Source organism: Falco naumanni, chromosome 8 (genome assembly GCF_017639655.2).
Source record: "Falco naumanni isolate bFalNau1 chromosome 8, bFalNau1.pat, whole genome shotgun sequence".
Lineage (NCBI taxonomy): Eukaryota > Metazoa > Chordata > Aves > Falconiformes > Falconidae > Falco > Falco naumanni.
Window position 1 is genome coordinate 17,551,446 of NC_054061.1, and position 22,871 is coordinate 17,574,316.

A 22,871-nucleotide genomic window follows, 5' to 3' on the forward strand; every position below is an offset into this window, starting at 1 on the left:
TAGGGTATGAAGGCAGTAATTGTAATATTTTCCACAATTACTGTTCAGCTGTTTGCTTTTGCCCATCTGAAAATTTACAATTCCTACTGCTTTCTTTAGAGTTCTTAATATTATATTACACGTTGATAGTTTTTTTTTAAAAAAGTGTAGTATGTACACAGTGAAGTGCTTTCTTAATGTAATGAGTATAATATGGATAAAAACCTGTTAATTTTTTTGAAAATGGCAGACACAATTACATTTGTGTCATACATCAAATATAAGCATTAGATGCCTCTCTGGAGAGAGAGAGGAAAGAGAACATAATAATTTTATTTATCTTATTCATTTTTAACCAAAGAAAGATTTGGGTCTGAAGTCAGTGGGGTACTTTGATTTAAAGTGGGCTTTGAATCAGACCATAGAAGTGTGATATATGTTTTTAATGATCATATATATGTGAAAATAGCAACTACTAATTTGTATCACTAAGGAACTAGGAATGCAGTTTTAGTTATGTCATTTATACAATATTTTTAGCTTTTCCATAAGCTTTGAGCTAAATATATTAAGTATTGCTCATGTCTGAAGATGTAGATTCCTAAAATTAAAGAAACTAAAGAAAAGAGAAATGTTTTTAAGTGATGTTTCAGTGAAGGCCTTACATTTCTAACTTCAGAGAAACCAAGTCTACTATCTGAAAATTGACTTGAGAGGTTTTCAAGTTGAGTTGGTTGTCAATTTGTTGTTTCATATTCTATAGTTTCTCCAAGATACACTGGATGCCCTGTTTAACATCATGATGGAACATTCCCACAGTAATGAGTATGACATCCTTGTCTTTGATGCACTGGTAAGAATCAGCACAGAAGGATTTTATTTGTCAAAGTGAAGAACACTATAATTTTCAATGAGCTATCAAGTCGTTTAGTTCAGGGAATTAGTCTTAAAATTTCTACATAACAGATGGAATATTACTGTTTGACTGAAAAGCAAATTTCATTAAATACTCCTAAAGAGTGAATTATAAAGAAATATTTCAGCTGACTAATATTTAAATTCAAAATGCAACTTTATGAAAAATGCTAATCATGTCCATTTCTTTTCAGATATATATCATAGGACTTATTGCAGACCGTAAGTTTCAACATTTTAACACTGTTTTGGAAGCATATATCCAACAGCATTTTAGTGCAACATTAGCATACAAGTACGTTTGTTTTACCTTTTCTCTTTTTTTTTTTTTCTAAACTTCTACCATTGCATTAAAGAAAGTAAATCCTGCTTGTGACTTTTCTGATGTAATCAATGATTACTGTTGCTTTGCTGGTGCTGTTTGCTTAAGTAGAAACAAACCTGCCTTTGAGACACACACATGATTATAAGTAGAGTTAATTGACAAAAAGTAATTGATTTGGGGTTAAATGATTCTTTGGAATTCATTTTCTCACCTGGATTTTGCTGTGTCTGAGCATTTCACCTGTATTTTATCAAATTTATCAAAATATACTTTGCTGTAAAGCCTCTCCCTTTATATTCCTGGCCTTAACCTGAACTGCATTGAGAACTAGAGGATGTCCTTCACCCATTTATATAGGTTTCCACATATTCTTTTTACAGCAAATAAACTCATGGGAGAAAAAAAATGGGAACTTTCAATTCTTCATGTTCAATGCAGTTCACAGTCTGATTTTGCACCAGGAGGGAATCAGTGAAGTGAACTGGAATTTTGATATTTGTTTACATGGTCTGCTGTGAACTGGGGTCTTAGTATTTGCTACATGGTCATGCCACCAGTCAGGTGGACAGACTTTTGGTGGTGGTGTTTTTTAAATTATTTTTGGAGCTTCCAGATAATGTCCAGATGGGAAGACATGGATTCATAGAAGAGAATAAAAAATGTGGAGACATGTTTTACAGTAAATTTATTACTGGATTCCTACTTTATTTAAAACAGGTTTTGGCGTATGATTGTAGGATAAAATTGCTTTGAATATGAAGAAAGATAACATCTTCAGTTAGTGCTGATCTCGGGGAAGTGTTATAACAGAATAGATGTATTTTTGTCGTTTAACTGAAGTGTTGTTCTGGCAGCTTTATGGGGTGACAGATTGAAGAACTTTAATTTGGGATATGAATAATAAATGAAAGACCTTAGCTGAAGGTTTGGAGTAGTTGAGGATACCTTGTCATGTCCTGTGCTGAAACTGAATCAGTTCCAACTCAACAGGAAATGTCACATGGATCATACATTAAAATATAAGCTTGGTAGAACTGAAAGGCAGTAGTGCACAATCAATCCTTTCTCACGTTCTAGGGGAGCTGAAGTTAACATTACTGGGCTCAGAAAGCTCAAGTACAAGCTACAATGCCCTTCTTTAACCCTCCTTTAACCCTCCTTCACTCCATATGTGATAAGCACATGTAATTTCATTCTTTATATTATTGTGGGAGAAGGTTGAGTACAGAACCTCTCATGGCAGCCTTAGTTGCTTAAAATATTTCTAAGATTTACTTGACTGGGAGTTTATGATGATTTAATCAAAGTGGCAGAGGCAAAATAATGTTTATGATCATTCCCCAGGTCTTGAGTTTTCTTGTCATCATTGGTTCCATGCACATCATGGAAGATGTACTGTGTTTCAGGAATCATTTATGAAATAAATGAATAGCTGTCTGTGGCCAAATTCATAGTTAGGAGATGTCATGTCCCAGAAGTATTGTGACCATGTTATATGGTATTTTTGCCAAACCATTAGGTATTTATTCAGTTATTATTTAGTCATCCATTTGTACCTACCTTTCATAGAGTTCTGAGAGGACTTAACATTCAAAGTTGAGGGACCTTGAATGGACTTCTGCATAAAATTGGATAATTTTTGTCCTATCTCAGTACAAAGATGTGAATTCAGAGAAGCGATAAAAAGGAGTAAATGCAAACACAATGGATGTAGTGCCCAGAAGGCTGAGAGGCTGGAAGCATGATATTTTGGTCCTGAAATGTGAGTTAGGTTAGTGCAGGGAGCTGAGGATGTATTGGAGTGAGAGAGCGCTCTTTATATATTCTGTGCAGTAACAAGCAGTTGTTAGAGCTATTATTTGCATGCAAGTATATTTGAAATATCATAGTGATCACTTACTAATGTTTTGTCAGTCCATGTGGTGAACTGTTAAGTTTCATCAAGAGGCAAGTGCTAGTTTGGTTTTTGTTGGTTGGTTTTATTTGTTTAGGGTAAGGTATAGTTGGTTTCCATTTTTGTAGTGATGTAAGAAGCAAAACCTAGCCACCCTTATTTCAGTTTGTCTTATGGCTACATTCAAGTTCAAGTTTATGTCATCATATTAGTTTCATTGCTTAAGATGAAACCATAACTATAAATTAAGTGACTTATTTTTAGATGAGCTTTTGCACTTTTTAGCGGGTTGTGTCTTCAGCAAAAAAATGCATTTGGACACAAAGCAGGGAAGTGTTTAAATAAAATAAATATTTTAAGCAAATAATACTGTATAGCAGAATATTGTACTATTTATATGCAGTTAATTTATGCTGTGTAGTAGTGTTTAATCACTGTTTAATTTAGGTAGGCAGAAGTAACATTTTGTCTTAACTTGTGTAAGTACATTGTAAGTTTCTGCAAAAGTGCTTTCAGGGTTGTGTCAAGTCATGCTGCTCCTTTGAGATTGCTTTCTTGCTTGTGCAGTTGAGAATTTGCTCCTCATTTGTTTATACTGATGTGATTTGTGTAACATAAATGCAAAAATACATGCAGTACATTTTGGTGTGTGTGCTTGGCTAAGCATAAACAATTATTTGGTGTAGCCAAACAAGTTAGAGAAGTTAATTTAAAAAAAGAAAAAAAAAGAAAGAAATTATTTTTAAAATGTTTTTTAACTTCAGGAAGTTAATGACTGTTCTGAAGACTTACTTGGATACCTCCAGCCGAGGGGAGCAATGTGAACCTATCCTAAGAACTCTGAAAGCACTGGAATATATTTTCAAGTTCATTGTTAGATCAAGGACATTATTTTCACAGTAAGTACCCAGGGTATTGCCATTTAACTAGCAGTCCGATATCAGAAATGTAAGTAGACCAGAGAAACAGAAAAAAACAGATTCCAGAACAGAACTGTGTTTTTGTTTTCACGAATAAAACATAAAAGCTGGCAACTGGCCTAAAACAGATACTGTGGAGATGTTTTTTTGAGAGGGAATGTTCAAAAATCTGCTTTCTGATTTACAGTGTAAGTTCCAGAGATGTATTTAGTAAATAAGAGCAAATTTCAAAGGGTGCCTATTCTTTGTGTCAGGTGGCTTGGACTAATGCCAGTGGATAGCCAAACACTGTGACAGATGGCTTGAAGCTGGATCCCTGTCCTTGAGATCAAGGTGTCCAGCAGCTCAGACTGTGCATAGAACAATGTAATCTTCAGTAATCATTGTCCAACTGAATTTAAGAGTTTCAGATCTCCAGTTAAGGAATTTATAGGGAAAACTAAATGGACTAGTTCTGTATAGCTCAGCCAAACAGATGAGGCGTAGCACTTATAAGTGGTATTCAATTTTAGGGAAAAGGAAGATGGAGAGAATGAGGGAGATGAAATCTGGAAGGAGAAAAACTATATTGCAGTAACTGTGTCCCCTGCTTTCTCTCCTAGCATTTCAGGATTCTCACTATATCCCACAGACTTCATCCACATCCTCTGTTTCGTGTGCTTCATCTTTTTCCATTTATCCAAGGCTGATCTCCCCCTAGTACTTGTTCTGTGGTCCCTCTGCTAGATGGCTGAAGGAATGCCGTTGCAGAAGATATGCAGTGGGAAACTCAAGACTATAAGTAGACTGAGTAGTTGGATGTTTGTGGTTGGTGGTCAATGCAACAATGCTGCTGGTAGATAGTCCCTTAGAAATATTCTTGTCTACAGGAATTTACTATTTATAGGTGCGTATAGATAAGCTAGGTGTAAAGCTATATAGGAAAGGAGATGGTGCTCATGATAACAGAATATAGCTGATAGTTCCAAAGCTTTGTTTTAATTTTTTTTAATAGATGTCATGGCAAAAGAGGGACATGTGTAGAGGATTATGGAAAATCTCTTGCATGGATGAAGGTCAGAAGGCAGGGTTTTGTTGCATGTAGAACTTTGGTCTCCGTTTTAATTCCTAGTATTAGCTGGTAGAAAAAAGGATACATTGGACCACCTGTGGTAAACTAGGTTATTGCAGTACGTTGAATATTCAAGTGATTAGGTAGCCATATCTATTAAATTTTAGTTTTCCCCATAAATGTCTTAATTGCAGGTCTGAAACTCTACATTCAGTTGGACAATTATTATAGGCAGTAATAGCTCTTGCAAATAGCAGCCTCTGGCAAAAATAACCAGTGAACAGTATCATCTGATGTGATATATCCATCTAGAGCTGTTGTGATCTAACTTTTTGCAATGAATTTCCTATTGTCAGGCTGGTCATGAAGAAGAAGAAAATACAGAAAAAAAAGGATTCATGTATTTTTATTCGCATGAGAACAGTTAGGATTTACAATTGAAGTACTTAACTTTCAAGGGTTGAGATTAGTCTTCTTGGAGACAAATATTTTGAATTAACACAGCTGAGAGCGATCTTTAGATCATTCTTTCATTAATTTTATGGGCTGCTTAAGAAACTAAAATGCCTTGTTGATCCTGTTGAAGCTACAGAGACGTAATGAAAGCAAAAGGTTTTTTTTCATTCCAGTCTGCTGAACCAAGGTTATGTCTTGCAGCTGTTTGTTCAGTGAGTATGTGTTGCAGAAAGGTCATGTATATTAGCCAAAGGTTTACATAATACAGACTCTGAAAACATTAAATGTTTGCTTTCCTCTTTTCATTGGCCTAAGGTTGTTTTTGGTGGTGAAATTCAGGTACACTCTTGTGTGAAGTTGTTTCCAAGCAAATAATTAGTCATCCTTTAGAACTTACTTTCAGAATGAGTGATTTCACTGGAAAGTTAACACAGAAAATTGTGTCTAAATGGAAGCTACATGATGAGTCAGGTAGTAGAATTTTCATTCTACCTAGCTTAATTTAGTTCTGTTGTAAACTTTAAAAGCATGTTTAATACATGTTGTGTGACGCTTCTGCCTCCTTGCCCCATGGGTTTAGTCAAGAAAGCTTCAAATTTCCACCTGCAATAAAATAGGTTTATAAAACTTCATTTATCTTTGGAGCAATATTGTGTAGTCAATAGAAGCTGTATCAGTGCATGAGCCAAGTAACTTTAATAAACTCTGAGACTGATACAGGCACGTTGTTACAACATACAGATACTTCATGCCCATTGAAAAATAAATTTAATTACCCCCCACGTGACACAATCTCCAGTATGTTAAAAAAAACCATTTAATCACAAACTAAGCTCCTAAACTAGCACTTGATAGTAAATAAGATGACTTTTCTATGTAATGTGCTTGTATAGAACTTATTTTAAGATGCCTTTCACATATAAGGTTTCCTGGTATACATTCTTTGTACAGCCATCACCACAGGAGGGACATACCTCATGCAGTGCACATCATGTATGCTGTATCCATGTGTATATGTAATTTTTTTCCTCTCTAGATAATGTTTTGGATATTGGGGTTCCTTTCTAATAACTGACTTGTATCTCATTGACAAATATTGACCTAAGCAGTGCAGAGGCCATGGCCTGAATAGTGTCTCTTTCGGTGTTTTCCTTCACTCAGAGTTTCTTGTCAGTCACTGGATGAGTAGCAGTTTCAGTTTGTCCATGATGTAGGCAAAAGCTCATAATAATTTACCTTTAGTTTTCCTAAGGACTGAAGCTTCAAGCTGAAAAGAAAAGCATATGACACTGGAATACATGACTTTAAAAAGAGGAATTTTTCTCCTCTGATGGAGAATGCAGTACACCAGAGGTGCAGCATTTATTTAACAGGATTCTACACACACTTCAGGCTTCTTTTGTCACCTTGGCTTTTTGCTTGTCTTATTTTTCTTTAACTCTTGGCAGCCGTTTTGGATAACTAATTTAACATGTGATAAGTGTTTTTTTACTGTTTATGTAAGCAGTATGTAGTATTAATAGTATGAAGAATATAGGAGAGATAATCTGCAAGATGTAAGCTTTAGGACAGGGAATGAAGAAATAATGGAGCGAGCTTAATTTAAATGCACTTTTTGACTTTTAAGCATGAAGTAGGCTTTTTTCAGAAAGGAGACTAGTTAATGGGAACAGTAAAAACTGCTATTTGAAAAAGTGTCCAGAACAGCAGAAAAAAGAAACAGTGGTAATATGTGAAAGATATCCTACAGTAGCTCAGTTGCAGTGGAAAATAAAGTTTTTTTGCATATAAGTCACTTTGAAAGTGAAATGACTTTTTTTTTTTATAAGCTCAAACCTGGGAGGTGTCATTCTTTAGAGGCTTTTTAAAAAATTAAAAATACTTACACTGTGTTCAAGCTGAAGAATTTCTACACAATATGGTGAATAGCTGATACAGCCCATTGGTGAAATATCTATGTACATAACATTGGATCAATTTATAAAATACACTTTTAAAGTAATGTTAAATCCGGTACATTTAGGACTATGAAACTTTCTGATTCTGAAAGGATAACTCGATGCATCTCTCAACAGACTATATGAAGGTAAAGAACAAACAGAATTTGAAGAATCTATGAGGAGACTCTTTGAATCCATCAACAACTTGATGAAAAGCCAGCATAAAACTGCCATTTTGCTGCAGGTTGGTGTGTGCTTGGAAGCAAGTTTGTTTTGGTTTTTTTTATGGTTTTGGTTTATGGGTTTCTTTTTAAATTGAAGAAAATATATTCTTAGGAAATTTATACTTCGTGCCTCTCTTGTAATTCCCCTTCATTGGGAGACAAAGGTGTCTAATAAAGTTTGAAACCTAGACCGAAAAGGTTAGGACAAGATATTTATATAGTTTTATGAATGTAGTGAGTGAAAGAACCAAAACACAGATGCTGGAACCTTTCAAGGAATCTAATGAAGTGAAGCCTCCACCAGGGGCTGAATGTTTAATTCTTGAGTTTCTTTAGATAATGCAAAACTGAGATTCCACCATCTTAGTGTGAGAAGTAAACTTCATAGTATTAGCCTTTTGGCAGTGTGTTGTTTAACAACTGAAAATAGGATTGAGGTTTCCTATTCATGTCAATCATAGTTATTATAACACTTTGGACTCTGATGTTTTAAGGAAAATAGGAAAGGGGCTATTAATATCAAATAATTGGTATGTAGTTCTGTATTACATTAAAGAAAAATATCAAGGCTTCCTATAAAGTAGGAGGCAGAAGATTTTATTGGACAGCTGCAATACTGATGCTTCATACATACTTTATTAAGAACTCTTCCTATTTATTGGGCTTGACTTTTCCTCAGCTTTTATGTTTTGATTCCTTTTGCTATGACATATTAGGAGTGGAAGCCAGTGAAAAAGTCTCTGTCTTGAAAAAATCCTCAGGTGGCTGATCTTGATGTTTGTGTTATCTGACACTTTCCATGGAGTGTTTATGTGCAACTGCCAAAGAGCTAAAAAAATAAAGACTGCTTTAACTGAATAATACCACAATTATAGTACTATGTTCTAAATGCATTTGAAAATCATTCAGATACTCTCTGACATTGACAATTCTGTAGAGGCCTTCCTGGGAATAGTTCACACATTTGAAAGACACTGCATGAGAATCAGGAGAGATAGATACTTCATATAATTATGTTTGTTCTTGTGGTACTTGTACTGTATTAATATGTTAAGTAATAAATAGATCTCAGAGGCTTTTATGCTTTTCAGGCGAGGCATGTCATGTCACTGCATGCCTCCCAGCCTTAATTTCAAAATGGTTGTGATTGTCCACCTGTGTTTCCTCTAATAAGCAGGGCAGTATCTCCTTGAGAGTGACAAGAGACAGTTGTAGAAGACTGTTTTGCTTAACTGTTGCTGGGACACATGAATGTGTTTGCAAGCAGTGATGCTGACTCTGAAATGGCTGATGAGTGTGTCTAAAAGCAGGTGATATAACACTAATGGCAGTATGGCATTGGATGCACTGGTGAACATTGATTGTGCTTACTGTGATTCCCGTATTTCCATATTTAATGGTAGTTCTTAATATTACTCCTGTTTAGCAAAAATATTGTAGATCTTTGCTGATGCTCCTAAGAATAGCAGAGCCTTGAAAATATAACAGAACATCTCTCTGCAGGAATAACCAAAGAAATCTGTGCTTATTTTAATGAGCATGTAAACATGTTGCGAAGACAGACTAGCTATTGAACATATGTTAATACAAATTCTTTAAAGCACATAGCTGTTATGCTTTGCCCAGTACCATCTTAAACATGAATATTTTGGATTTCTAATGAGTGCTCTCAGTTGTGAAAAAAAGACAATATTTATGCATAACCATGAAGCACTGGTGGGCTTCTAAGTATCACTCTGCACCAGCTACTCTAAGTTTTCTTTTTAGTGGAAACATTTTATGCGCGATCTGAGATACTGGTTTATATCATAACTTTGCTGTTGTCCCCAGTACTGATAACAGAATACAGACATGTTTCTGCAAGAACCTGTGAAGAGGTTGCTTTACATACAGTAAATAAAAACTACTGCATTCATGCTATAAAATTCTAGTAGGAGAGGCATGGAATGAGAAATGTTCTAGAGTAAGTTTAGTTCCTGGTGTTGGAAATAAGTTTATTGGAGGAAAAAAAACTACTAAAAGAAATCACCCTACTCCATCACAAACTCCATAGGCATGTCAGTCATAGCAGCTTTCCCAATGGACAATATGTTTTTCTGTGCCTATTGGAGGAGATTTCAGTTACAATATTTGAGACTCCTGGTCTGGTAGTTGGATATGAGTTGTTCATAACAGGCCAGAAAAATGGACATAATTCCTGCATTGGGTAAGATGGAGCAGAAGTGAGTGGAAACAGGTTCATAAGTATTTCTCTACCTGAAATCAACACAGATTTCCCCCCCTCCAGCCCCCATATTAAATTGTGAGATGACAATGATAGATGCTGTAGTAGTACAAAGTTAGCTTTGAAGGGTAAGGGACAGGTGGTTATTCAGAGATATTACAAACACACAGGACTCCATAGGTGTTATACTTCGCATACCCAGAGAGGAAAGTTCACAGAGTCTGTTGAAAAAATAGATAATCGAACTATCAAAACAGCCTTAAATCTGTCACATTTGAAAATATCATTAATGTGAATTAAAGTGGAACTTTGGTAGGGTCGGTTGAATGAATCCAAGTGGATTACACTCTGACAGTACTGGAGCAGAATGTTTTAGGAGCCCTGAAGAAAAACGAAGTAATTTGGTTTCTCAGGATATTAAAACTTGAAATGAACTAGTTTGCAGAGCCTTGGAATGTGAATTTTTAACCGTTATTTCACCCTTAGTTGTTCAAATATCTGTGAGATTTAGCTTAAGAAGATTTAAAGAATTCTTTTTGAAACTGGTATGTCTGTCCTCTGGTAATGATTTTTTTTTAAAAAAAAAAAAGTTTGAACTCGGTATTTTAGTCAGTAGTAATTTCCCAGTCATTTTTTACTGATAGCAGTCATACTCAGACTTGTGTTGAATATTAATTCAGTCAGGAAAAGATTGTTTATAAAATTACATGTCATATGAAACAACCTAGTCAGAGCCAGGAGCCCTTTATTGTTTCAATTTAATTTTATCTTCTAAGTGGTATCTTACTTCCTGATCTGTTACATGCTGTATAAGTTTACAAAAATTAAAAAATTTAGCTGTTCAATCTCTTGTTCTAAAGCTGGCTGAAGTGAATAGGTGCTCTGAATGACTTCTCTGCCTGAGCTTTGAGAAGAGTAGATATCTGGTTCTGTTTTGCAGTAGTGTTTATATAAACTTTGAACAGCTGAAGACTGACTTGTTAATGTATTGTTGGTAAACTGGAAATTTACATGTCAAAACAAATTAGGCTTCCCCCCCCCCCCCCTTCTGGAGTTGATGAAGGTTACCTCTTTTGTTTAAAGATACAGACAGAATGCTTCTCAACTTCAAGCATTGAAGGAAGTAATTTTACTACAGTTATGATTATAATTTCAATATCCTAACTTTGCTGATGTTTGAAAGCAACCATATGAACTGGCGAGTGACCTGTTTTCAGGTCCTGGGATGTTACTTTGTAAAGAGATTGCACCTTGTAGTTGAGATTGGGAATGTTAAAAATTCACTAGTACAAGTATCAGTGTGCATATGCAGACTAAGGATTCTTCCTAAGAGATTTTTCACAGATTTTTCTTGTAATTCTGTAAAACAATAATGTCAGAATTTATACTGACTTACTGGTGCTGGCACTGATCTTCCTATATACTAGACTTAAACCTCTATAAAATTTACTTTGGCAGGGATGATGTTACAGCTCCCTTTCATTTATAAGGTGCTTCTCTGTAGCCATTTCAGATGAATTTTGTCATTTTTAGAGGTGTTTTTTCCTAAAGTCTCTACTTCTGAGGATAGACTTACTGAAATGTGGAAACTCGGAAATTTCCAGGATGTGCAAATAGTTTGGTCAAGGCAGATTCTGGGGTTGAGCAGAGCAGGGAAGTATTAGCACCTTCTTTCTTTTCTCTTAGACCTCAAAGGAAAAAGCATCATTTTTCTGCAGATATGTTTTGTGTCTGTGTAAAGCAACCTATGTTTCTGGGGAATAAGATTTGATGAATTATTCTAAATTTTCAGATATTTTTTTTCATAAGGTCATACTATTGATGTCTCATTAGTCTGTGAGCATGCCCTTTCATTGACAAACTTGTGGTCTCAACCTTACATTACCAACCAAGCCCCATATTCTTTTCCAATAACTGTTCTGTCCCCCAGCTGACACGTTACATTTGACGTGTAGTCTTGTCTGTTGTAAATGTCAGCTATACTCAGCTTGATCCTAGGCACTGGTTTCAGAAAGTAGTACTTCCAATTCTATACATGCTTTCAGAAACGTTCTATGACATATTCTCAAGGTCATGGAAACAAAGGAAGAATAAATTATCTGTGGTATTGAAAAGCATGAAGATGTTACATTTCTCCTCTCATTCTTTCCCACACATTTTAGACCCATTCATACTGCTGCAGTAGATTCTAAAAACTTAAAACTGTACAAAGGTGCACGGACTACTTAGAAGAGAATAAGGCTAGGAAAGTTACTGACAGTGATGCTTTGTGGTGTACAATAGGGGATGGCATAGCAGCTTCTTAAAGTTGCCTTGATAGCAAATAAAATTAGACTAAGCCGCAGAGCACGGATGATTTCTGTGAATGTTCTTTTCATCTCAGGGGTACTTGAATTTCATGAATATGTATAATGTAATGTTGCAAAAGAAGGCAACAAAAAATAAGTTTGGTCAGGAGTAAAGGTTAAAATAAATTTAATGGTATATTGTGTATGTAAGAAATAACTTTCTGAAATGCTGTGGGTTTATCTGTATCCTGCTTAAAAATTAATCTCTAAGGTCTGAAGAATGCAGAACATCTTGTACTGCTTACTAGGAGATTTTTATGACTTCATTAAGGGCAGTGCTCAACTGCATCCATAGTGCATCATTTGAAGCAATTATGGCAAATGAAACCTGGGAGTTTAAAAGAATTCAGGAGTTATTCTTGTTATTGTACTTCATTTGGTCCTACAGATCTGCAGAGAAATGGTAACTATATCCTTCCCATTTCCTTCCTCATACAAGTGCAGAATAGGGAATATGTGGGGAGGCAGACAGCACAATAGACCAAGTATTATTGGAGTACTGCTTGAGATATTTTTGTGGCCACTGGCAGCCCTTTCCTTCAATTATCTTTCACAGTAACTATGAATTGGTGTAAAACAAAATTCAGATGCTGCTATTGTAAATTATTTTCATATAGTATTTGTGTTAAAAAACAAGAAACAAGACATTGCTGAAATAAAACTGGGACTAGGACGAGTTTCTAGGCCACCACAGGTATTTGTGCAGATGTTATAAATACTCTGTGTTTCACAGTCTTGTTTGAAAACCAAACCAACAAACAAACAAACGAAAAAAACCAAACCCTCACACACACACACACACACACCCACCCACCCACCCACCCCAAAAAACCCCACCCAAACTTTTTTTCCCAACCTGTTTCAAGGGGCTAATAATGGCTAAGATCAGTATGAGATACAATGTTTTTGTTGAAGCAGTAATAGCTTTTAAACACTCCTTTGGGCTTCCCAGGTTTGTGTATGAATGTGGGGATGAGATCTGCAGAGAAATGACTTTATCTGAGGGCACTTTAAGTCAGCATTGAGCCAGTTTGAAATACTGCATACACCCTTGTTGCAGACTAAATTCCTGCTGTTTGGATCAAGAACTGAACAGTTGTTTATTTTTCTTCTTTTTACAGTGGAAGCTCGTAGAAATAAAATGATAGCTTTATGGTGTTTAAAAAACCTGAATGAAAGCCAAAAAAATGCTGTGCTCTGATTGTCCTTATTCTAACCTTGTTACTCCCAATAAAGAAGAAACCAAGTTTTTAACAAGAACTTTGCTGTGTAGAGATACAGAGATGTATTGCATCTAGATAAGTTCTATTCTAAGCCACTTCCTGAGTGGCTGTTTCAACTTCATTGAAAGTTTCAATACAGAGATGGTGTGATCTTGATAACTATTGAGGAAAACAGTAGACTGCTTTTCATTTAGTGCCAAAACCAAAAGCTTGTCAAACCATTGGCACATTAAAATTTCTGATTGGTAACTGGAAAGAAAAATTCTTCTTCCTTGTTCTTTGTAGTTTTGATTGTATATTCATACTAACATTCTCTCCCTGCTGGTTGTGGTTTTGATGTGCTTCTCAGTTTCCTGTTGGTCTTGCCATGTTCATTACACTCCTCACTAGAAATATTTGACTAGGCTCTATTTTTGTATGCGTTTATGCACTCTATCATAACTGTTGTCTTACCGTCTGTGTACATACATTTTTTTTGTCCTGAGCAAGCTGAAATATTGATGTTCTGGGGCAGCTAGTGTGTATTTCAAATGTTCAACTTGTGCATTTGCAATGCTCTCTCATAAAGTTTTTGTTTAGACTAATCTTTGTATGATAGTTCAAATGATTTTCCTGTTGTTTGAAACCAAGTTATAAAATCTCAGGAAACACAAATTCTAATAGTTACAGTCCCTATAAGCAAAGGACATAAAGCAGGAGTTACTATGGTTTTCAAGGTGGGCAGTAAACTCCACTGTTCTGAGTGAAAGGAAATTGTGGAATTTCAGCATGTATTTATTGGATGACTTGTTTATTCAGTCCTGTAGCATACACCCCACCCTATTACCCTGAAGAAAAGACAGTAAGAATCTACGTAATGTATAGTTTTAGGATTTGTTCTCACTATTTTACTAACCCAGGATGTATCCTGGGTAGAACAGGCCTGTTATGGGAAATTGAGCTATATTAGTAATACGGGATTTCACATTACTGTAACTTAGTTTTCAGCAAAATAGTAGATTACACACTAAAACTGCACAATGAAGTAAAGCTGTTGTTATTTTTTTTTATTTTCATAACCTGGACCAAGAAGAGGGTAGTCAATCTAAAACTTTGTAAACTGATTCTCTTTACTATGGTTGGATTTATGGCAGCATGCAAATGTAATTGACGTGATTAAATATATTTTCTTCAGCTGTAAGTTTGTAATAGCAGAAGAGATTAACTGTAGCTTTTTACTAAGAATTTTTGCACAATCAAAAATTGATGCTGTGGTCAGATTTTTAGACAGGCAAAAATGTTTTTGGCACAAAGACATTCTGGTTTTCATCTGAAATAAGATCAGAGAAAAACAGCTAATTTCTTTTAGATAAATAACTATCCCTAGATGTTGCTTCTTCTGGCAATCAGTGATTACACAGCATTTTTATGCACATTTGAACTTCCATGAAAAGGATGCAAGTGACCTACTGAAATTGGAAGGTGGGAGGGAAGGAAGAGACTGATGTCCTGCTTCAGACCTATATCAATTCGACCAAGTTCTCCTTTCTGACAAATTATGTAGCATTTTACCAAAAATACTTTTAAAATCACAAAGTCCGTTTTTCCTTGAAATTTATTACAGCTCTCAGCCAAGAAGTATGGCTTATCTTTTTGTATGTAAAGTATTTGAGAAGTACAAGCTTGTTAGTGGGAAGATAAGTCACAGGTCATTTTGTGAATGTAAAAATCATTGTAGGCAGCTTTTAGTATCTAAAGCATAAGTAGAGAAATGAGAGGACAGTGGCCCAGCAAATGTTAAATATGTTTAACATTTTTGCTTTTTATTGCAAATATTTTACTATGTGTGCTTTCAAAAGATACTATGGAGGCTAAATACTTTCAACCTGCAAAGGAACTTTATGACAGAGTACTGCAAGTTAGTCTTTAAGGGTGTTAGCCTTAAATGTTAGTGATTATTTTGAGCCTGAAAATTACCTGCTTAAGTATCCTTCTCCATGTAAGAATAGTAACATGTGTCTCTCTCTTACCCTTGCCATCTTTTGATTATTCAACTACACTGTCAAAATATACTTCAGAAATTGTTAGGATAAGATAAACCATCAGATAGCTTAGCTTCAGGTGGTTGGTTAGGGAGATGATGCTATTTCGTCTGTTCCAGAATGTGTAGCTTTGGGGTGGATATATGACAGTTGTCCTGACTTCTGCCTCCTGTGTGGCACATTTCTGGGATGGGATTCATACAAAGTATAATCAAAGAGCTTCTGCTTTAGTCAGTGCTTGGTTTATGCACTTGCATCATAATTATAGTCTTAGTGGTGTACAAAGACTACAAAGGGGATCTTACCCCTTTCAGGGGTATACAAAGAGAATATGATCTGCTTGGTACTATTCTATTTAAGTTCTTCTGCATATCCTTACCGTAAGAGCCCTTGTGTGCCTAGTACTCTATGGTGAAATGAATATTAAAATCTGTTGTAAAATTTCAGTCTGAGGAAAGAAGTCCAAATTAATAATTTGTTTTGTGTGCATCTGTTTCAGTGGTGTACTCTGTATTCTTTATATGCTGTATATGCAGATAAACATACAGAATTAACACAATCTATATATCAATGCAGGTTGCTGCCTTGAAGTACATACCATCAGTTCTTCATGATGTTGAAAAGGTCTTTGATGCCAGGTTACTGAGGTGAGCTGCTTTTGAGCGTATAGTAGATGTATCATATGGTGTATAAAACATATCGTTGCTGTCAACAACAAATTCTTACAGAGCAGTTTGAATTAACAAAGCTACGACAGCTTGTACTGATCAAGACAGTGGTGGAACTCTGGGCGTATGTTTTTAACCGGGAGTTCTCATCTGTCTTACATTGTGACAGAATTCATTATTGTGTCCTGATACTTAAGTAATAACTTGGTGAATAAAGTGAGCAAGTGGAACAATCTATGGTTTTTTCCCCTCTTCCTCTCTCCCTGCCCCTCCCTTGAATAAGCCCTGTTCCAGAAAACCAAACCTGATTTTAGCAGTTTGAAATAATTATCTATCTTTATTTGACAAAGATAAATTGCCTCCACCACGTGCAAAAATGTTGTTATTCCATTGAAAACAATGGAAAACAATAAACACTTGTAAACATGACCAAAATCTAGTTCATCCTCATCTTGTTTCTCTTGAAAGTTTTTTAATCTAACCTGCTACTGATCTCTTGTCAATATTTGTGATATGGTAAATAAATCTAAGTCTTAAAACAAAAGAGATGTTTAGAAATATGTGATCATGTGTTCTTTCTCTGTTTATTAACACATGATGAATTAATCTGTACAGTATTTATGACACTTTTCCTTTATATACAGCCAGCTGCTCTTTGAATTTTACACTTGCATTCCACCAGTGAAACTACAGAAGCAGAAAGTGCAGTCCATGAAGGAAATAGTATGCAGCAACCTTTTTAAAAAACAAGGTAAATAAAATAAAATGCCTTTAAGGCTTAAAATAGGTGTGAAAACGTTGAGTGACATGTTTTGTGCAATTCATGTTTGAAATTGAGTAAAACTAATACTGAGAGAGTGTGAATGCCAGAAGTCTGACCTCTGGAGAGGCTTCACCTCTTTCTACAAGATGGCTGTTGTGCAAGGGGTGACTGCTAGCCTAGAACAAGGAACAGGTGAGTCTCAGTGGAACAGTTTTCTGTGTTTTTCTTATGATGTAATGATTAGAAGGGTGGATATACATATATCCTTTCAACCCATTTGTAAGCTCAATAGTGAAATAGGAATGTGAAATGAAACCTTGTGAACACAGCTTATGTTATATAAGGCCTCTGTCTGGGCAGAGGAAAAAGTCTGATTGTGCTGTAATATAGCTCCGCTGCAATGCAGCATCTCCGTTTATGGGAATTACGATGTTTCTTAACCTTTATCAGAACTTGGTGTCTTTCTCCACAGTCAGGAGTGATAAGTGATATTGAACTGTCTTTATCGGCCTTATGCTTAATTTTCCTTCATATTATTACAGAAAGGGAATTTTTGCTAAAGGAATCCTGACAGAGAAGCCCAGTTCTAGGTGGTTGAATTCATCTTTGTTGTTAAGTGTTCGATCTCCTTTCTTGTGAACTGAGTGGTTTGGTTCTCTCTTAGCATTTCAGTGTTGTGTAGAAGGCCTCCAGAACTTTGAAAGGCACACGAGCTACTCAGATAGTGTCCCTTTTATCGGAATTTCAGTTTCTGAAAATTTATACGCAATGATTTAGGAACTTGACAGTACAATAATAGGTAGCAAATAGTACTGAGCATGAGTAGAGTGAGAGGATTGCTCTACTCATCTCATTCTTCTGTGCTGCCAGAAAAGAGATGCAGTTCTGATTAGCTAGGACAGATAAAAATTCAGCTTTATTTTAAGACCTGTGTTGCATTCTATTGAGACTGAAATGTGTATTGTAAGCTATAACAATAATTAGCTGTGTCTGTTGTGTTTTGAGACCACTGTAGATTTCCTGGACAAAATCAAGAAGATAACGTAGTTGGTTTTATTGTTTAGAATAAGCTAAGTAGTATTTTATCCTATATTTACGTTTTTAATTTCATGGTTATCAGCAGTGATTTCTTTTTTAACTATGTGTAAGACTCAAGGTTGCTTGAATCAGTGGAACTTAAGTAGTTACAACTTGGGTATCTGCAGGCACTAGTCCAAGCTAGTAAGAGGAGATCCAACTAGTTAATTTTCAAACAGATGCAATTCTGTTTTCACAATAGTTTCCAGTAGTTTACGCTATTTCTATTTTACAAGTAAAGCCTGTTATTGCACTACCAGTTGGTTTTACTGCTTCTTCTAAGATCAGAAGCGCCTGTCTTAGCTTTATCTCTGTTTCTTGTGGTGAGTAGCATTTAGACCAGATGAAAAAATATCCTCTCACAAAGCTGAAAGGCTTTTGGGTTAAAATAATGCTCTCTTTTGAGCACTTGTTGTTAATAGAATTCTATCAGTTACATTGACTATGTTTAATACTGAAGAAATTAAGTGTAAGATATGAAGGTTTTTTGGGGTGCATGTATGCATACAATCTTCTGTGCAATCTATAGGTACATAAGGTACCGGCCTAAACTCTCAGGTTATGAAAGCATTGATTCATCTCTGGAAATCCACTGCTTTGCTATCTGCAAGAACAGTTAAAGACTTAAAGCAGCTGGGTAATTCTAATTTCGATACTAAGGATATTACTTGTTTTAATTTGACTTTTGTTAAATTTTACATTTTCAGTGTGACACACTAGACTCCAGTCAAATACCATTTTTCTGGAAGAAAATCTCAACTTTTTCTTGTTCTGTCTCAGAATTTTAGAAGACAGAGCAAAAGCAGACACTGCTGTGGAATAATAATGGTTTGATAATTTTTCTTTGAAGATACTTGTCACATTGAAATACATTGGGTATTGGTTTGTATATCAGGAGTGTTGGTCAGGGCAACAGATCCCATGCTCTTACTATAAAGAATAAAGCCCTAATAAAGATTCAGAAGGAAAACAGTTGAGCATACAATATCCTGTGTGCTTCACAGTTCTGCTGACTTGCATCTTACTCTGTTCAGTGACAGCTCCTTTCTTCCATATCTGTGTATGCTCCAGAAGAGAAAAGAGTAGGGTTTTGGATTCCAAGGGAGCTACTATTATAGTCATCTTAGTGTGGTGCTCATTTCATGTGTTAAACAGGCTTTTGCTTTAGCTGTGGTCTGTTAATGCAAAATGTTCTGTATAGAATTTGCTCTTTGCAGATAAATAATAATAGATTGCTGTTTGTTTGTAAATGCACCTTGTCTGATGTCTTGAAATATATAGCTGGTATGTCATTGGAAATGTCTGCCTTGGAATATGCTGTGAATTATGAAAAGAATATATGTTTTCAGTTTCTGTATTTTTAAGGTAGTAATGAATAGGAAATTTTGCTAAGAGGATTTCTAATTTTGAGGAGCTTTTATTAAAACAATAAATGGTGCTTTTTGTATACTGCTGACCAGATAATTAATACATTGTAATTTTTCCCAGACACACAGTTAGTGGATTGATTTAGTCTTAGATTCTTAGATTTATGAACTGAAAAAAAAAAAAATGTCCAAAATCTCTCTGTGCTATCAAACACTTGACAGTAAAACCAAGCAACTGAGACCATAAAGGCAGCCTATAATACTCAAACCAGTTTGCCAGCCTAGTTGCTTTGCACTGGATCCTGTGTTACTGAATAGATCATTGTGATCCAAACTTGCATTAGTCGTTGACAGTTAAAGTGTATGCATTTGATAATATGTAGAAATTAACAGCTTGTTTATATGCTTATTGTGATTATATATGCAAGATCTATGTTAAAGTGTTTTTACTGTAGTACTTCTTATAGTAATACTTGGTATATAATTATATAATAACACTTTGATGCTGTTGTTTTTAGAGGAACATGGGGAAATAGATTGATCATTTTTAAATTATTCCTTTAAAACAAAGGATGGCCCTCTGAAGAAGGAGTTGCCCAGAATATAGAAATCAAGTTCATTTAATTTTAATATAAATCTAAAACATGCCCAGTCTGTGTTAGCTTTATCATGATGTATTATTTTAGCAATATCTGACTTATGTCATGATATTGCTAACTAGAGAATATTCATTTAAAGATTTTGTACTTCAGTATTTTGATGGAATAGCAGAATAACACTGCTTCTTGTTGTTATTGTAGAGTTTAAATGTTATACATAACTGAACCTGTCAATTTCCCTTCCTCCTCCTCCCCGCCTTCCTGGGTTGGGCAGGGCGGGAGGCAGGCATACCTTTTCACCATCCTCAGTGCAGCTCAGGGTCAAATAGAGTCTAGCAAGCATATTTTCCTTTTCATGGAATGGTGTTATGATGAAGTTGCCATTCCCCCACCACTTTGTATGGCCAACTATGTTACTTTTGCCTCAGTGGTGTTACCTGAGTAGCTGTTGGGGTGTTTAGTCAAAGAGTTTCTCTTTTGGGTGATGATCTTTATAACTTTCCTTTCACTCAACCTGCCCTTATATTACTAATGGCAGAAAATCAACCTTGGGATAATCACAGTGTGTCTTTTATCTAACTGACATTTTATGATTATTTGCATTTATGTTTTGTTTTCATATTGCTTGGATTTAACCTTCAAGTTCTAAGTACCATAGAGGAAAGTCCACAACATGTTTGAGTATATGCACTGAGAATGTGAAAAGACCAATACACGATTAATTATCTCCGACACTATAGTACTATAAAAAAGATTCTGTACTGTGCTATTGAAATATTATGCACGGTACAAAGCAAACAAGTCCTTTTTCTTGTACATTGATGTGGTGTAAAATACAAAATTCCAAAGGTGTTTTTTTTTTCTCTACATTAAATAATATTGTTTCAAAATGAATTGTGTAGCAAACCAACTGTGTTTGCAGGGTGTAGACAATGCCTGATTCATTACTCCAAGCAATGAGGTGGAAGGTAATTTACAAGAATGAAAGCATATGTAGTGTTTCACATAATAGGATGCATCATGATAATTAAGCTAAGATTGCCAACAGTATCATTAACTAAAGTTCACATTTATCTAGAGCAGGTAGTATTTTTTTCTGTCATGAATATAGAATATATTTAACCAAATTGCTAATTACAATGAAGTCTATTAATTTGCATGTGTTTCAAATTATCCATTTTTCTTCCAGGCTTTAGTATTTAGTCTCTTTCCACATAGTTCATTACAGTTCCAGTTTCAATTCACTTATTTCCATTCCTGATTGCTTTGTCTTTATAATTCAATTGGATATCATATATTAGTATTTCTTTTCCTTTACCCATTGATGTTCACAGCATTTTCTAAGGAAGCAGACTTGGGAAAATATGAAAGATTTGAAAAATTTGTGAAATTTGTTTTTATTAAGTTACAAATGAACCTGAAGTTGGAAGCCTTGAGGTTAAACTGAATTTACAGATACATATAATTAGACATTCAAAAGTTTTCACTGTAGACTGTCACGGAAAAGAGTGCTTTTGTCAGATAGGATGCATGGCCCTCTTGACTGCTACTATAATTGGTCTTCAAATGCCCCACAGCGCTACAGCACTTTTAGAAGCCTTTAAATTACATTGACAGATTTTTTTTGTTGAGGCACCAATTTCTTGTTCCCACTCTGTAAATATAATACAGCTTAGAGGAATTATGGTGGTTCAGGTGTTTGAGGGGCTGAATGGTGGAAGGCTGATGCTTTCAACTGCTTGTGCACTTTCACCATAACGTTTAAGAATATTCTAACAGGATGTGTGAGCAAATGCACAGACATTTATCAGGTTTTGTCTTCAGACAATATTATGTCCTTCTTGGTCAAAGGACAAGAAATTTTAACCCTAATTTTTGGCACTTTCATTCTATATCACTCAATAATTCATTATTTAAAGATATCAGAAGGAAAGAAATGATTGTCTTGTCCTGTATAAGCACCCCTAATGGGATTTCAAAGTCTCATTTACGATGTAAGAAGCTGTCTCCTGTCACATATCTTTCCCTTTGTATAGTGGGATGTAATGGATTATTCTCTCCCTCATGTGAAATTCTGTACTGGAAATACCAAAGAAAAGATATGTTAAAATTGCTTCATTTCTATGTAAAACTACTTTTGATGCATAACTTTTTTTTTTTTTTTAGTTTTTGATTTTTAGAAAACCTATTGCTAAAATTCCCTGACCATCTCTCCATTTTTGAGAGACCACCAAATTTAGACATAGCTCTTAACAAATTACATGCAATTTTTATTGTCGTTAGTGTTCCTGAGCTTATAGTGTTTGGAGCTAGATTTTTATTCTAAAATGACCATGGATTATTCGCCAACATTATGCTGTAATTTGTAAATCAGTTAGCCTTGGGATAATAGGCTTGGGTTTTTTTTATTGGTGTGAAATGAATAAAAAGTACTTGAACATATAATAAAATGTATATGTATTTACACTGCTGCTTTTGACTTTGTATTCTCTAGAGGTCCACTCCTGATTAGGAGTTTGTGCCGTAGCAGAATACTGTGAGATCTACTCCAAAGAATATAAACTCTAAGTAGGTCACACAGATGGTCTCTGGCAGGGGTGGGAATAGAGTTGCAGTCTCCTGGCTTGAAATCCAGGTCCCCTACTCACTGTGGCTGTAGACATAGCTACTGCATGTTCAGCATATGCAAACCACTTGCTGATTTTGGAAGAACAGCAGCAAGAGACATATGTTAGCAGTAGGGGTTAATTTGCCAGATGCCAGGAGAAATGCTGAGACTGTAGTAATTATTTTTTTTTTTTCTTAACTGAAGAACTCTCTCTACCTGTCTTGTTTAAACAACAGTACAATACTTACACACAACCATCATTAGACTCA

General features: G+C 35.3%; 1 protein-coding gene across 2 annotated transcripts in view; it reads left to right on the forward strand.

Annotated features, from left to right (window-relative positions):
* Positions 1–22,871, forward strand: part of DOCK2 (dedicator of cytokinesis 2) — a 197,882-nt gene that overhangs the window by 33,659 nt on the left and 141,352 nt on the right. For both annotated transcript variants that reach the window (XM_040604553.1, XM_040604555.1), the window contains exons 20-25: positions 743–832; positions 1,089–1,189; positions 3,878–4,012; positions 7,616–7,724; positions 16,097–16,167; positions 16,833–16,939. In XM_040604553.1, the coding sequence (XP_040460487.1) occupies positions 743–832; positions 1,089–1,189; positions 3,878–4,012; positions 7,616–7,724; positions 16,097–16,167; positions 16,833–16,939 (613 nt within the window). The remainder of the gene's footprint in view (positions 1–742; positions 833–1,088; positions 1,190–3,877; positions 4,013–7,615; positions 7,725–16,096; positions 16,168–16,832; positions 16,940–22,871) is intronic.